Genomic DNA, 16,288 nt, shown 5'->3' with positions numbered 1-16,288 from the left:
GGGGGGCGAGGAGGGTGTAGGAAATGTGCTGCCTGCGACTTTGTCCTTGGTTGTTGCTGGTTAGCTGTTGAATGGGTTCTGCCATATCTGTCAATGGACAACCAAAGTGTCAGTTTAAACCATGGTCCAACAATAAAGGACTGGTGGCACAAGTAAAAACATTTTCCTATCAGTAAACAAAAAGCCGGAACCTTTTGTTCTGAACCAGATGCCTGCTTTGGCTGCATACTAGTCAATCGATGTAAGCAGATGTGTTCAGCAGTTCACAAAATGTAGTTATGCCTCTTTTCTTGATGCTGTGTGTTTTGGGTCTACATGCTAAGGTAATTAAAATATATTAAAGATAAAACTATGTGAGTTCTCCCTATGACTGTCACATAATTACAGCAGAAGAGGCTACCACACGGGCAGAGCACAGTGCCAGGATGTCGCAGAGAGTAAATTATGACACTGGCATCGTGTTCCATTGTTGAATGGTCAGCCTAGTTCAGTCACATTACTGGTAAAATTGCACGTCATGCACTGTAATGCACAACATTTAGGTGTGCAGAAATAAGAAATTATACATGGACTGACAATAATCACTTGTGTACCAACAGTATTATGTCAAAAGCTCCATACAGTAATGAAAATGTTTTGAATTTGGTAAGTTGTGCTTTATAAATTATATTTAAATGGATTTGACTCAAACATATAGAATTCAAAGCAGCTTTGCTTCAGGATTCACACTTGTTTTTGAACGAATCTCTTTCACTCTGACAAAATGGGAAAATGTCAGCATTGTTGCAAGAGACTGGTTGTGCGGTAGAAGGGTTTGGGTTATTTATCTTTAGAATGCTGCAGTTTAAATTGTAGATTCTTGGGTGTGCTGAAGTTTTTGTTGCTGATAGTATTTATGGAAAGAGAACGAACCCTTAGCATTTATTGTTCAGCGGTGTGAAACTAAAAACACACTATGCAATAGCCAAATCAGAGCATTCTTGGCATGAATCTATGGAGGAGTCTTGTTTACAAGCTACAATGCATCCACCACAGTTGATGATATCTGCCCCTCTGACCTCCTTTTTACTTTGCAGTGAGCTGTTGTGAGTGTCCACTGCAAATAATATCGTCTTTGTCTCCAGTAAAAAGGCATGGAAATCATACAGCATGTAGAGGGCTTTTAAAGTATTTTTAGCTATTTTACCTTGAGAAACATCCACTTCGTGTCCCCTCGCTACGTCCTGCCAGTATTGCAGCAGTCGCTCTGGGTCTTCGTCTTCCATGGTTTCCCCCTCTTCTTCCAGGCTCCCGTTACCGGAGTCTAACGGATGGTCTTCCGAGAAAGACTCCAGGTCCTCCACCGTGATCATCCCGTGTGTGCGTGGCCCGCTGCCCTCACCGCCGCTCATCTGGCAACCACCTCGGTCCATTTCTGTTTGCAAGACTTCAAATGGTTTGCAAAAAGATTACGTTTGAAAACGCTAAAGTTGCGTAAATTTGCGCGTAAAGTTGACGCTTCGTTTACGCGCCGGGACCTCGGTAGGACACCCGTTACTTTGTGGTCAACAAACCAGGCACCAAGAGCTTTTCCCGACGCGGTTAGACACACTCCGTCTGTGCTATACCTGACTTAAATGAGCCATATTCTTCTATTGAGTGCAAACAAGAAAGGAGTCAGAGCAGACTGACTCTTTGGTGAATGCGATATTTATGTAGTTTAAGACTGCGGGCTCCCACACCTTCCTCCTTCTCCCCCTCCTCCTCCTCCTCCTGCTCCTCCTACTGAGACGATAAAGGGCCGAGACCCCCACCGGCCTGGGTGCAGACCATGGGTGTATGAAGGGAGAAGGATACAGACAGTTTCATCCAAGAATCGGACAAGGCAACAGAGATGCTCTCTGACAGTCAGCATCATCTTATTATGTTCTGATTTATCTGTTATATGATAGAGTGCATCTGCTGTAGCCCATGAGCTACAAATAACCATTATTTTCCTTATAAGTGCATCTTTAGATTATTGTCATGATTAATTGACCAATTATTTAGAGTGTACAATGTCTGAAAATAGTGAAAGATGTACACTAGAAGTCCCCACACCTTTTAAAAATCATACTAATGGACATGTTCACCTTATGCGAGGCACTTTGAATTGAATGCCTTTTGAAAGTTGTTATACAATTACAAATACATAAAAGTGCCTGGTGTCGTGGTCTTATACTTGGATAGCGCTTTTCTATGCATTGTAGCGCACTCAAAGCACTTTCACACTATTTGGCCATTCACACATTCGCACTCGCACATTCATGCAATGATGTCATCACCGGGAGCAACTGGGAGTTCAGTGTCTTGCTCAAGGACACTTCAACATGTGGACTGGGCACACTGGGAATCGAACCACTAATCTTTCCAGTTAGGAGAGGACCCAGTTTACTTGCTGAGCCACAGCTCATGTTACACCTGACATCTGGCTGTACAGCATGTGACTATTTGCATCCCAGTGCTTTAAGAAAGTGTAGTGTGTGTGTGTGTGTGTGTGTGTGTGTGTGTGTGTGTGTGTGTGTGTATGTACACATCTGCACAACAGCCATGCCTGTGCATGTACAGTAGGTGTAGTAGGAGAGTAAATAGTGACCTGCTACAAAAGAGACTATATAATACAAAATAAGCATCAAGACCTAACAAAACAGGGATGGTGATGCATTTAAAATAAGTTTTTGTCTTTCATGCTTTGGTACATAAATTTTTGTTTCATTATTTTAATAAGTATTTTATTAATGTGAATGATGATTTAAAAGCAATCCCCAGTCTAAGAATTATAAACAGACTTGAACTTGTGCACTAGGGTAGAGACTAGGCAGGATTTCCCCTGATCTGAGTTGTTGCAGCAGTCAGCCACCTTATTGCACCCTTCAACATGCACGTAGAGAGGCAGAGGCCAGTATACAATCCTCTGCAGTCTGTGGGGGAGTCTCCATGTCAATACACACACATACTCTACAGGGAGGAAGGCCTAACGGGCCCCCCTGCATGGCTGTAGACCTCAGCATCCATCCAGCTACATCGTCACTGGGGTTGTCTTTGTCCTCATCTCTGTGGCTTATAAAGCACACAGTTTCCTTTCTTTTCACTCTGTTATATTGGTCCATGATCCAGATACACAAAACACCTGCCTCACTAATCTGGTTCTGTGTAATCTTATAATCTAGGCCTGACCGCTGCGTACACATTCACATATTGTGCTCCACTCGTCACTTAACTAGATAGTGAAGGTGGAGAGAGATTGTGCCCTTTCTTTTAATGCACTCTGTTATTCTCTGATCAGCACAACCACACAGACATGTATATGCAGTGTAGAATAAATATTATACTGTCATTTTGCAGAGGATGTAACTTATCACTCTGAATCAGAGATGAAGAACCTGTGAAATATGTTGGTTTTTAGCAACAGGAAATAGGTCAAAATGTTTTACTGTGAATTGATATCAGAACTCTGCTACCAGGGTTGTTCTCCTCACCTGGCACATCTCAAGGCTACATGTAAACCCCCACCAGCTAATTTGGGTTTCATTTATTATTCTTATTATTATTAAATTGTGTTTTAGCTGATGCAAAAATTAAAAAACAAACCAGCATGATATCTGCATTATATTAGCCTTCCCACTCTTCATTGGTCGACCACTAGTCTAGAGTATTATCTGGCCCATCTTTTTCTGCACCCTGTGTTACATATAATAAGACTGACACTGCTCCATTTAACCTCCATGCAACTTACCCCTGTCAGTGGTCCATCATTTCCTTTCCCTGACACTACTCTGACCGAATCATCTTGTAAAGAGGAAATTAAAAACCTTGCAACATTTTGAATATCGACACAGCATTGTTTTTTTTGTTTTTTTTTTAAAGAGGAGTTTATTAAGATTTGGCTGGTTCCTCTGTTTTTCAATAAATCTCCTTTGGCAAACACATGTTAAGTGATCTGTTTTCAAGTTTAAGCTGTATTGTGTGGTGAAGAACAATCCTAACCAGATCGGCTGGCCTCCTCACATTCTCATGAAAGAACATTTGGGGCTAGGTGATATAACTGCTAATCTTTTCTGGAAGGTCACTGGGATCAAATATTGCTATTTAACCCTTCACTTTTATCTTCGCAAGCCATAGGAAGCATACTCACATGTCACATCAGAGTGACACACTGAGATTTAGTAGATATTGGACAAGCGGTCATCTCAGTATCCACCAAGTGTTTCTGGCCAGTGTGCATCTCTTGTTTTGTTGATTTTGATACCCAACAAAACACTGAGCCATTTTGTTTTGTCATAAAGGGGGACAATCTGTAAACTATACAGTATGTGTCAAGGTGTTTTAGAATATATCTTATGTGCTTTAAAATATATTTTGCTCTTAATTTTAATCACTTGTTCCAGAGCTTTGTCCATCATACCATAATGAAGCACCATTATACTGTAACTCAAAATTGCCTGCCAGCTTTTAGAAAATCTTATTTTTTACACCAATTGAGTCCAAAGGACAGCTCACTTTTTTCAGAGTAGCCTTTTATTCTCCCATATAGTCCCATATAGCTGAAAATGAAATTGCAGTGACCCAGCCTCCCATTATCTGAGGTCATGAGGATGAATGGATCTTGTTAAAATTGTCTTTTTGACAAACTGCTTTCATTTCTTCCCCCCCATTAGTGGGAAATAAGGACAAGGTGAGGAACAAAGAATGCAACACATTTTAGTTATTTTGTGTCTCTTGTTGAAGTCAGACTTCTATTCAGTCTGTGCAAGTTTGTTCACCAATAAAGAAACATACGTGTGTGTGTGTGTGTGTGTGTGTGTGTGGATGCACTTTCTAGTTTTGTGCCGGCAAGGGTGCTAGCTACTCAGTCTGATGCATCACACCTAGACACAAGAAATGGCCTACTACCAGTGACCTATATATCCGTCTGTATCTTTTTCTGCCAGGTGTTGGAGAAGTTCATGTCTCGCCTGGTCCAGAACCGGGTGATGGGACACAAGGACCTGAGGACTCTCACCAAATACCAGCTCATCCTTGCCAGAGATCAATTCCGCAAGAACCCGCCAGCACACATCAAGGCATGGGCAATGTACTGGGAATCCCTGTGTATTAACTATATGATGTTCTGTGTCTTATAAAATACATGTTTAATGAGATGATTGTGTACCTAGCTTTTCAGAATGATGCTAGGTTTGCATGAGATGATGGTGTACCTAGCTTTTCAGAATGATGCTAGTGATGTTCCCATCAGTCACAGGGTGACTAAGCTGCTGTAAAGTATGGTATAGTAACTCAGAATGGTTATATTTCCTTTGGAAGCCTTTAAAGCATAATGCAGTGTGGTACAGTGTAACACCACTAAGTATGACCACAGTAATAAGCATATAGTTGAATTAACACCTCTCAGTAAGCTTTAACATAAGCTGGCCATAATAAGCTCTGGAAAGGCAGGATTATGTAGCAGAGCAGTTGTATTGGATTGCATTAGATTGCATAGGTGTTCCTAATAAAGTGAGAGTGCATGCTTAGTGGGAGTGCATTTGGTGACACAGTGGTTTAAATTTTAACATCAAGTTATACACATCTTATTTTCAAATCAACAAAACAATGTATTTTCCAATGCAGTAGTGCTTATTTAGAATGTTGCTGCAAAAGCTGCTATACATAAAGTTTAAAACGTATGTTATTTGCTTATTTTATGTTTTTTGCTTTTATTTGATTGAATTTAAATATGTTTGTGCAATTCTGCCTTCATTTGATGAATGGTGAGATACAGACATGAAATACAATAAAGATCCCAGACTGGAATCACTGCATTTAATATTACAGTAGTATATGTTTTACCACTTGGCCACTGGATGGTCCAGTATTAAACTTATTTATAGCAAGTACCTGCCTTTATGTGTATACATAATGACATTCTAACCAGGGTCTCATGGACTTATTTGCCCTCTTGCCTTTTACAGGGTCCACAGCAGGGAATGCTGGAGGGTGACTTTGCCCTTTGCATCAGCTTGTACCACGGCTATGAGCTGCTGATGCAGATGGGCCTCCGATCACTTTTCTTTTACATCCAGGGAATCATGGACGGGTCCAGAGGTCAGTCACCTTACATCCAGGCTTATTTCTTTCACTGTCCACACAAATAGTCTGGCTTAGTCATCCTTAAACACACATTGGCACTACAGCTGATTTCTACCAAATCTGGCTGTATGCATGCTCTGTAATATACAGTGTATGATTTTCAAATCAGGTCTCATGTGAGAGCTCTTCGTGCTTCGTTTCAGAAATGTCCAGGGCGAGGAATGAGCTGCAGAGGACTCCCACCTTCATGGACCTCTACCATGAGATGGAAGCAATGTTTGTGAAGCCATCTGCTGGTACCTGCCTCAGTTTACAAAGTGCTTTATAACATAGCCAGGAATACAATGCTCCCATATGACTAACATCCTCTATGATAAATACTTCTAGGTCTAGATGAGCCATTCATTTACAGTCACCCCAAACTGGAGAAGCTGGAGGAGGTGGTGCTGCAGCACTTCAGACTGTGGGCTGAAAGTTCAGCAGACAGTAATGGTGATTTACTTGTTATAGCAGTGCTATGCTAAAGCTCATATTTGGAATGATTGTTCTGTGTTAAAACAGAAATCTGTTACTCTCTTCATGCTCGAACTAACTAGAGAAAATATCTAGCATCATGTGAAGTTGTTTAACCTATGCTTACATTAAACACTGAAGTTTTATCTTCTCTAAAATTCCAACTAAATGGTGCCCCAGCATCCATTAAGTGTTTTAAACCCACAATTATGTGCACAATTTTGCAGGATAATTCAGCCTGTAAGAGCTAATAATTCTAAACAAAGAAGCAAAATAAAATTTTGATGAGGGTGCATTCAGAGTGAATCGGCTTATGGTCACTGAAGGAATTTGTAATCGGCGTGTTTTCCTTCTGTCTCATTTAGAATGTCCAGGTTCAGGCCCTCAGGATGTAAGTACGCGTGTCATGATCTTTTCATCGTTCCGTGAGAGCGTCCAGGAGATTGCAGTCATGTTGAACCGCCGTGCTCCGCTTATCAGGGTTATGACCTTTATGGGTCAAGCCTCAGCTGGGAAGGGGGTGAAAGGCTTCACGCAAAAGGAACAGCTGGAGGTAGAGGCTGTATGCCTATGCTTAATTAAAGCACAGATTTAAAGTAAAGTCTGGAATATGTAGTGACATATACAAGCCTAATATGGTGGTAAAATTTATCTCTTGGCATTTTGGAAAATGTACACTAAAGTTTAAAATGACAACACGTGTCTTAGGTGGTGCACAGGTTCCGACAGGGAGGCTTCAACACGCTGGTGTCAACCTGTGTGGGGGAGGAGGGCCTGGATATTGGAGAGGTGGACCTCATTGTTTGCTTCGATGCACAGAAGAACCCTATCCGTCTTGTACAACGAATGGGCCGTACTGGACGAAAGCGTCGGGGACGAATTGTCATCATTCTGGCTGAGGGACGTGAGGAGAGGGTGCGTGTGTTTTAGTGACTTGTATCTAGAAAAGCAAGACAACGTGACCATCACAGTACAAGTTTCATTCATTGTACTTTTTCCTGCTCGCAAACTACCTAGACCACAGTTTCAGCTTCTGTTTTCCTCAGACATACAACCAAAGCCAGAGCAACAAACGCAGTGTGTACAAGTCCATCACTGGCAACAGAAGTGGTTTCCACATGTACCCCAACAGTCCACGTATGCTGCCCAAGGGGGTAAACCCCACTCTGCATAAGATGCACATTACCTGTGGGCAGTTTGACCACTGCGGGAACAGCAGGCGGTCTGCCAGGGGTCGACGGTCCCACTCTACAGGACGGGCCTCACTCATCCACCCTGAAAACCTGAGTAAGGGGCTAGGAATGAGTACATTTTTTTAAAAATTCAAAATGGAAATGGAGGAAGGAAGTTCACTGGACTGGAAAAACTGGACATGGGTTTCTGAGTTTGTGTTTCTTTTGTGGTAGCTCGACAGGGCGGTGCAACATCGGACGGGTTTCTGAGTAGTACAGAATATTCCCTATGGGCTTCTGCCATGAGGCTGGAGGAAGATGAAGCTCATCCAGCCCTGAAGCAGTCGCGCTTCATGTCCCTACCTGGTGATCCACCACCTCAGGTTTCTTCTTTTCTTTCTTTTCGTCTCTGTTTTTTTTTGTGGTGGTCTGAAAATGTAAATGAAGATGCAGCCCATTTTAAAGCTGGAATGCTCACCCATACCATGGATAAATGGGTTTTAGAACCTGAAATACAAAAGTAAAAAGTTGCCATCAGCCTACAGTGGAACTATACAAAGACTTTAGAAAAACATACAAAACATGAGGGGACGTTTTGGCTGGATTTGAGTTTACAGCAAAATTACCAAATGACACCATAACATTTGAGGAAAACTTTGACTGAAAATGTATCTGACTGTGTGCCATTTTTATGATGTCATTGATGTCCCAAAGGAGGAAGCTTCAAAAAATGGACCACCGACAAGAGAGCTTTCTTTGTGGGAATGGAGACACTGGCAGCACAGAGCACTTCCAACCCATGTGGTTGATCATTCCCTTCGCTGCCACCACTTCATTAAAGTGATGGAACTCATAGACAGCATGAGGTTGGAAAGCGAGGTGAGAACAAGAATAGTTAATTAACATTTCCAGATAAAAGCCCTGCTTTTAGTCTTTTTATATTTTTGTTTTATTTTAGACAAAGCCACAATCCTCCAACAATTGTACTCATTTTTAAACATTGCTTGATGAAGATTAGGGCTGATGAAAGTCATATTTTCCAACCCATTTAACAAGCAGACATATTCCCATGAACACAAGCAGCCTCCCCACCAGCTATGTCCTGCACTCTTCTTTACTCCGAGAGGGATAATGTTAGCCACGGCTTACTTGGTCAGCCCTAATTTGCAGAGAGGTCCTCTGACCCTTTGTTCCAGAAGCATCAGAGGGGGAACAAAAAACCATAAATAAAGCACCTAAATGAAAGTCCAAACTTTATAATCTCTTATAAATCTCTCCTGCCATTTTCTTGTCATCTGAGGCCATTTCCTGCCTGGGTGAGTTCAAACCCATGTTGCGTTTTACTCTTACTCTTTTTGATGAGGAGACAGGGCAGAGAAGGCCTCCTCTGCTCTGATTATGTAAGGATTCCATGAACTGTTACATAAAGCCGGGAAGAGGCAAATAGGTCAGACCACGATGACCTAAATGTGTAGTGTACTGTGCTGAGGAGAGGCGAATGAACAGATAGAAAAAATATCAAGTAACACAAACAAGAAAAAAAATCAATTAAATGAGCACATTTCCATTTAAATGATTCAGTAGCAACAGTCAGCAGCAGTTGCAGCTTTTGACAGAGAGCTGATTAAATTGCAGCATAAACATGTACTCACAAGCTGTTTGGTGAATTGACTGCCCCGAATATCACCTGTTGTAAAATGGGTCATTCCGAGGCTGATTGCAGCTCCCTGACCTTGGTTCTCCTGCAGAGGCATAGTTCCTAATACAGCTCTTCTATGTGTGTGTGCGTTTCTGTTTAGGGGGAATGTCATTACGAACAGGAGCTACTTCCTTACCTCCAAAAAGCTGGTGATGTTGACCATGTGAAGAAGGAGCAGAAGAAAAAGAAGGGCACTAAAACTACCAACAACAAACCCAAAATGTCTCACTTGCCACTGACTCATCTGGAATGTATTGATAAGGAAATAGAAAGGGAAAAAACACAAAGAACAAGTTTAGTTTCTTCATTAGCTGTGACAAAAAGACTTCCAACTGAACATGATCATGAGGTACCTTATGATGACTTTACAGATCACCCGGGACCTGAGGGAATTTATGCTCCTGCTTCTAAAAATGAAGCAGACGTGGATGATGACTGTGCTATTATTAAGGTCACAGAAGCAGAGCATACAGTCAGCGATCCTGTAAATTCAGACAAAGTTTCGCAGTTAATTACAAACACTGATGAAGACATTGAACTTCAGGCCATGTTCTACCTTCCTAACTGGGATTCAGCACCTCCACCCCCCTTTGCTAAACTCTACCCAAGGAAACATGACAGTCTGAAGGTCATCCTGGCCAACGTGGCAGAGCTCCTGTCTCGATCTCCACCATCACTGAGTGAAGACATAGAGGCTGACGTGGCTGCCCCGTCGCTTACCCCCTGTCTTCAGCAGTTTCACCAGCCATTCCAGGTCAGCTTTACCCTGGATGTAGATGATGATGAAATGATGAGTGATCCTGGCAAAGCATCATACAAGCCTCCAGTGGTTGATCAGGACAGTAAAATCTATCATGATCGTCCTCATCCACAGCTGCAGCCTCACAGCACAGCAGCTGACAGTCCGACGCAGCTGACAGTCCGACCTGGGATGAGGTTTTTGAGGATGAGGAAGTGGCTGATAATCATAACATGATCATCAGGGGAGTCAGAAAGGACACAGATGATGAAATGTACCTCATGACAGAATGGGTTGATGAGCAAGCTGCAGAAAACAAGAACATAAAAAGTAACGATGCCAAAAAGAGCGAGGAAAAAGACACAGACATCACAGGTGGATGTGTAAAAGATGACGGGGCCTGTCAGAGCAGCTCTCAAATGGATGAGAGCATCAATCTGTTTGGGGATGATGAAGCCTTCCTACAGATGACCATCCCAGATGTGTCTACTCCTGACGTCACACCCAGGCCATCCGCTTGTGCAAGAGACATTTCTAATAACACAAAAAAGATGTGTAACACTTCACAAATGCACACCCCAGCAAACCTATGTAGCATTACACACTCACCGGACAGTGCACATAGATTAAACACAGTGCAAACAGATGATTTAGCACACACCGATCACGCAACTCCTACTTTGCACTGCAAACTAATAACTCAAGAAACAAACACCCATCACCCTCCAAAACATAGCAGACCCACCACAGCACAAGGTAAACCTGTAACAGACAGTTCAGTGACGGACACTGTAATGATAGGTTATTGTAAATCTGCTATGGTGCAGCAAAATATTGAGGCATTTGACAGCTCCCATGACCACTTCTCTGTCAACTTTGACCTCGGCTATTCACTGGAAGGCTCTGAGGATGAAGCAGAAGTAGAAGCTTCTCCCGGCCCATCCATGTTGACCTCTCCACAGACGAAACCGGCTGATTCCACATTATCCTTGCAGGCCGTCTCCAAGTCTTCCACTCCTAACACTGTGAATATACAGCGACTGCCTTTACACAAGTTATCTACACCACAAATGCTGTCAGAGCAAAGGAAGAGAGAAATGTCCTCTCTTCTGATTTCACCCTTGATGTCTGAAGGTGGGGCACTCCCATCTCCGATCACATCGCCTGCAGCCAGGCGGATGCTCGTGCCAGGTCCAGCCTCGCCTCACACATCGTCTTTGCTCTCCAGCTTAAAACGCAGATGTCCAGAAAATCACACTGCTGAGGCTGAGAGACGGTCAGGTGTGGGAAACAAGTCGCATCAAGAACCTGATTGTACTTGCAACTCCCCTCCCAAGTTTGTTTATCCTGTTTTGTTCTGAACCTACTGTCAAGATCCCTACATCTTTTTCTGTGTCTTGCTTTTCTTAGTTGAGTGCAGCAGTGACAGTGAAGATGAAGTTGTGGTTCTTAAAAGAAGATGTTGGAAAAAGGCCAACCCTTTGTCATCCCCAGAAGTGGTAAGCAAGGCCTAGTAATATTAGGACTGCAACTAATGATGAAACAAGCTCAACCTTGCCAGTTTTGCATAAAAGCTACTGCAAATTATTGTTTGTCAATTGACTTATCACACGATTATTCGTTGCAGCTCTAGTTGATACACATTAGGTTTTTTTTTACCTTAATTCATACATTTTGTTTACACATTACAAATAAACAGTTAATAATAATCTATAACTTATGGTACAAAACCAGAAGCCAAGATAGACGGCTCAGGCTGCCTCTGTCCACCATTTCAAGGTACAGTTGTCATGACAACCAGCTTGCACGCATCGAAGAAGCATTTCTAGCTCCAAACCATATCTGAATTTTAAAATAGATATTCATATATAGAAAAAGTAATGGCACTGTTTTCAGTTTCCTGGTTTTCTACATATTTTATTCATAAAATGTGATCTGATATTGACCAAAGTCACAAATATCTCTGAACAATAATTCTAAGCTGATAAAACACAGTCATGATCTTTCATATCTTTATTGAACATGCCCATTAAACATACAAATTGACACTTGCATTGTTCACAAATAATGTGTACAGATTGAAAATAAAAATCAATCAATATGTATATTGTCTCTGCCAGTCCAAGATCTTCAGTGATACGGGCTCCCCGGTGGTTGTGAAAAGGAAACGTGCAGCTGCACTTAACACTGTAAGACACTGCACTGAAATCAACCTGTTCAATTTTGCTTTCACTCCACGCACTACTTTTATAATAATGTACACCCTCATTATTTAATAATGTGCATCATCACAAATCATTAACAGTATTTGACTAATTTGCTCTCCTTTTTGTTGTCCAGTCTGATGAAACAGATGGAAAAGCTTTGTCTGATGATGATTTCCAGAATGATTCCGTATTTGCACGCAAAACCACGGCACAGGGAGCTGAGAGGCAACGTGTTCAGCGAAACAAGGTCTCTGTAGCAACAGTCCCTGCAAGATGCCCTGATCTGAATCTGAATTGTATTGTTAATTCCTGTTGTTGTTTTCATATCACCGCCTGCAATGATTGGCACATACGTAGGTACAACCACAGCTCTGGACGTTGGTCTGTTCCTGGTTCTTTTATAAAAAGACTACTAGGTTGTTAGCGCAATATCCTGAATATGTCCTCATCTCTTTCAACTGAAGTAGCTACTGCTGTTTGTCTCTTTCACAATACAGTTACAACAAATTTCAGACCAGTTTACCATAAAAATACCAAATCTATAATTATCCGTTGTCAGTTGCACGGGTGCCTTTAGCTTGATGTTTTTCAATTTCATTTCCTTTGTCAGCACACCGTATGTCAAAAAAGGCACCAGTTCCTGGATGAAGAAGCAGTGGTGTCAGAGGATGAGGAGGGGGCAGATGCATCCTCTGATGAGGAGGATGGAGAAGACCAAAATCAATCTCTTGAAGGATTTGTGGTCGACAACATGCACTTTTCCCAGGGACTGAATGGTACAGCATCTTTAGTAGATTATTCATAATCGGATTCACTGTGTTTCAGTGTTGGAGTTGTTGTTCTGCTGTGTGACATTTACACTTAGGTTTCTTATATGTTCTGCTTTCTGTCAGACTCAGAGATGCAAGGGATTTACCTGAAGTCAGTGAGGAGCCCTGCAGTCCATGGCAAGTTCAAAATGTCCTACAGAAGCCATAACAATGTAGACATATTCTCCCAGGTATACTGTCTATTTTATTCTGAGATTTTTTTTACTCAGTGCAAATAAAAAGGTCCCAGTCCTCAAACTCCAATGTCCTATCCCATGCTCCCAGGTGCCTGAGATGGATGAAACCTATGCAGAGGACAGCTTTGTGGTTGACAATGATGTGGAGGAGGTGGAGAGCAGCGAGGAAGAGGTTGAGCTCATGCCTGTGGATTCATTTGTGGATGGTAGGAGGCAGTATGCCACCAGACGGCGTGTTTTCCTGCACAAAGCCAGAGCAGGACCTGGTGCTGACACCAGGGCTGAAGCTCCACCAGAGCAGGGAACTAGTGTGAAAACCAAGCACAATCGAATCATACGTGTTAATGATTCGAGTGAGGAAGAGACAGAGGAGGCTGGCAAAGAGAAGCAACTCATAACAGGAGCAGACGATGCTGTCCCCTTGCAGCCAAAGGTGGTTTTGTTCAGCAGCAGCAGAAAGCCCCCTCCCCGTTGTCTTTGACCTTGGCATCCAAGGTCTCACAGCTGAGTAAAGCTGAAAGGAGCTCAGTCACCAAAGAACAACAAAGGGAGAGGTAAGAAAACCCTCACATACTGTAGTCACACACATGTACAAACACTTAACAACTCCTAGAACATTGTTTGCATTCTCCTGCAGGTTAGAAAACCAGCATTTCCTCTCTGATGAGCTAGACTTTGTGGAGCCACAATTGCTATTATCCTCCAAGAAGCAACCCCAGGTAAAAGCAGATGAGATGGGATGTACAGTGCCTTGCGAAAGTATTCGGCCCCCTTGAACTTTGCGACCTTTTGCCACATTTCAGGCTTCAAACATAAAGATATAAAACTGTAATTTTTTGTGAAGAATCAACAAGTGGGACACAATCATGAAGTGGAACGAAATTTATTGGATATGTCAAACTTTTTTAACAAATAAAAAACTGAAAAATTGGGCGTGCAAAATTATTCAGCCCCCTTAAGTTAATACTTTGTAGCGCCACCTTTTGCTGCGATTACAGCTGTAAGTCACTTGGGGTATGTCTCTATCAGTTTTGCACATCGAGAGACGGAAATTTTTGCCCATTCCTCCTTGCAAAACAGCTCGAGCTCAGTGAGGTTGGATAGAGAGCGTTTGTGAACAGCAGTTTTCAGTTCTTTCCACAGATTCTCAATTGGATTCAGGTCTGGACTTTGACTTGGCCATTCTAACACCTGGATATGTTTATTTGTGAACCATTCCATTGTAGATTTTGCTTTATGTTTTGGATCATTGTCTTGTTGGAAGACAAATCTCCGTCCCAGTCTCAGGTCTTTTGCAGACTCCATCAGGTTTCCTTCCAAAATGGTCCTGTATTTGGCTCCATCCATCTTCCCATCAATTTGAACCATCTTCCCTGTCCCTGCTGAAGAAAAGCAGGCCCAAACCATGATGCTACCACCACCATGTTTGACAGTGGGGATGGTGTGTTCAGGGTGATGAGCTGTGTTGCTTTTACGACAAACATAACGTTTTGCATTGTTGCCAAAAAGTTCAATTTTGGTTTCATCTGACCAGAGCACCTTCTTCCACATGTTTGGTGCGTCTCCCAGGTGGCTTGTGGCAAACTTTAAACGACACTTTTTATGGATATCTTTAAGAAATGGCTTTCTTCTTGCCACTCTTCCATAAAGGCCAGATTTGTGCAGTATACGACTGATTGTTGTCCTATGGACAGAGTCTCCCACCTCAGCTGTAGATCTCTGCAGTTCATCCAGAGTGATCATGGGCCTCTTGGCTGCATCTCTGATCAGTCTTCTCCTTGTATGAGCTGAAAGTTTAGAGGGACGGCCAGGTCTTGGTAGATTTGCAGTGGTCTGATACTCCTTCCATTTCAATATTATCACTTGCACAGTGCTCCTTGGGATGTTTAAAGCTTGGGAAATCTTTTTGTATCCAAATCCGGCTTTAAACTTCTCCACAACAGTATCTCGGACCTGCCTGGTGTGTTCCTTGTTCTTCATGATGCTCTCTGCGCTTTAAACGGACCTCTGAGACTATCACAGTGCAGGTGCATTTATACGGAGACTTGATTACACACAGGTGGATTCTATTTATCATCATTAGTCATTTAGGTCAACATTGGATCATTCAGAGATCCTCACTGAACTTCTGGAGAGAGTTTGCTGCACTGAAAGTAAAGGGGCTGAATAATTTTGCACGCCCAATTTTTCAGTTTTTTATTTGTTAAAAAAGTTTGAAATATCCAATAAATTTCGTTCCACTTCATGATTGTGTCCCACTTGTTGTTGATTCTTCACAAAAAATTACAGTTTTATATCTTTATGTTTGAAGCCTGAAATGTGGCAAAAGGTCCCAAAGTTCAAGGGGGCCGAATACTTTCGCAAGGCACTGTATTATAGACACACTTGTCCAAAGGGTTGTGTGAGAAGTAAAATGTATTACATAGGCACACGCTGATTTATTTAGCCAAAAACATGCCACCTATAACAAATTCATTAAAACTTCTATAGTTGAATTTTGTTTTCCTTTGTCCAGGCACACTCAGCCACGTCCTCAGTGCCTCAGCCCCAGTCAGTCAGTGAGTCTCCTGCTCCGTCCGGGCCTGTTTGCATTCTGGTGGACAGTCGCTGCATCAGTAGTGGAGTGGAGCTGATAACCAGTCTGCGTCAGCGCCACGCAGTCACCATACAGGTCTGCTCACGGGACGGCGGCTACTTCATCGTCAGCAACCGCATGGCAGTGGAGAGGCACAGCCAGTCAGATTTGGCTGCGACGCAGAACCGGAAGCGATTGGCTGAAAGAGTGAACAGCTTGCAGGGACTGTTTGAACGCGTTTGTCTGATTGTGGAGAAGGACCGAACCAAGCCAGGTCAGTCAGTGCACTG

General features: G+C 42.5%; 1 protein-coding gene across 1 annotated transcript in view; it reads left to right on the top strand.

Moving 5' to 3' along the window:
- Positions 1–16,288, top strand: part of fancm (FA complementation group M) — a 33,034-nt gene that overhangs the window by 5,484 nt on the left and 11,262 nt on the right. Inside the window, 20 exon segments of the mRNA XM_020590968.1 lie at positions 4,950–5,081; positions 5,970–6,102; positions 6,291–6,383; positions 6,475–6,579; positions 6,966–7,153; positions 7,309–7,515; positions 7,647–7,887; positions 8,007–8,155; positions 8,487–8,651; positions 9,572–10,378; positions 10,381–11,524; positions 11,621–11,709; positions 12,331–12,399; positions 12,551–12,664; positions 13,028–13,193; positions 13,311–13,417; positions 13,512–13,860; positions 13,863–13,977; positions 14,061–14,142; positions 15,939–16,282. Of these exon segments, the coding sequence (XP_020446624.1) occupies positions 4,950–5,081; positions 5,970–6,102; positions 6,291–6,383; positions 6,475–6,579; positions 6,966–7,153; positions 7,309–7,515; positions 7,647–7,887; positions 8,007–8,155; positions 8,487–8,651; positions 9,572–10,378; positions 10,381–11,524; positions 11,621–11,709; positions 12,331–12,399; positions 12,551–12,664; positions 13,028–13,193; positions 13,311–13,417; positions 13,512–13,860; positions 13,863–13,977; positions 14,061–14,142; positions 15,939–16,282 (4,799 nt within the window).

Source organism: Monopterus albus, unplaced genomic scaffold (assembly GCF_001952655.1).
Source record: "Monopterus albus unplaced genomic scaffold, M_albus_1.0 scaffold13.1, whole genome shotgun sequence".
In the NCBI taxonomy this organism is placed as follows: domain Eukaryota; kingdom Metazoa; phylum Chordata; class Actinopteri; order Synbranchiformes; family Synbranchidae; genus Monopterus; species Monopterus albus.
Note: the sequence above shows the minus strand (reverse complement) of the source record. Positions and strands in the feature narration are given on the sequence as shown.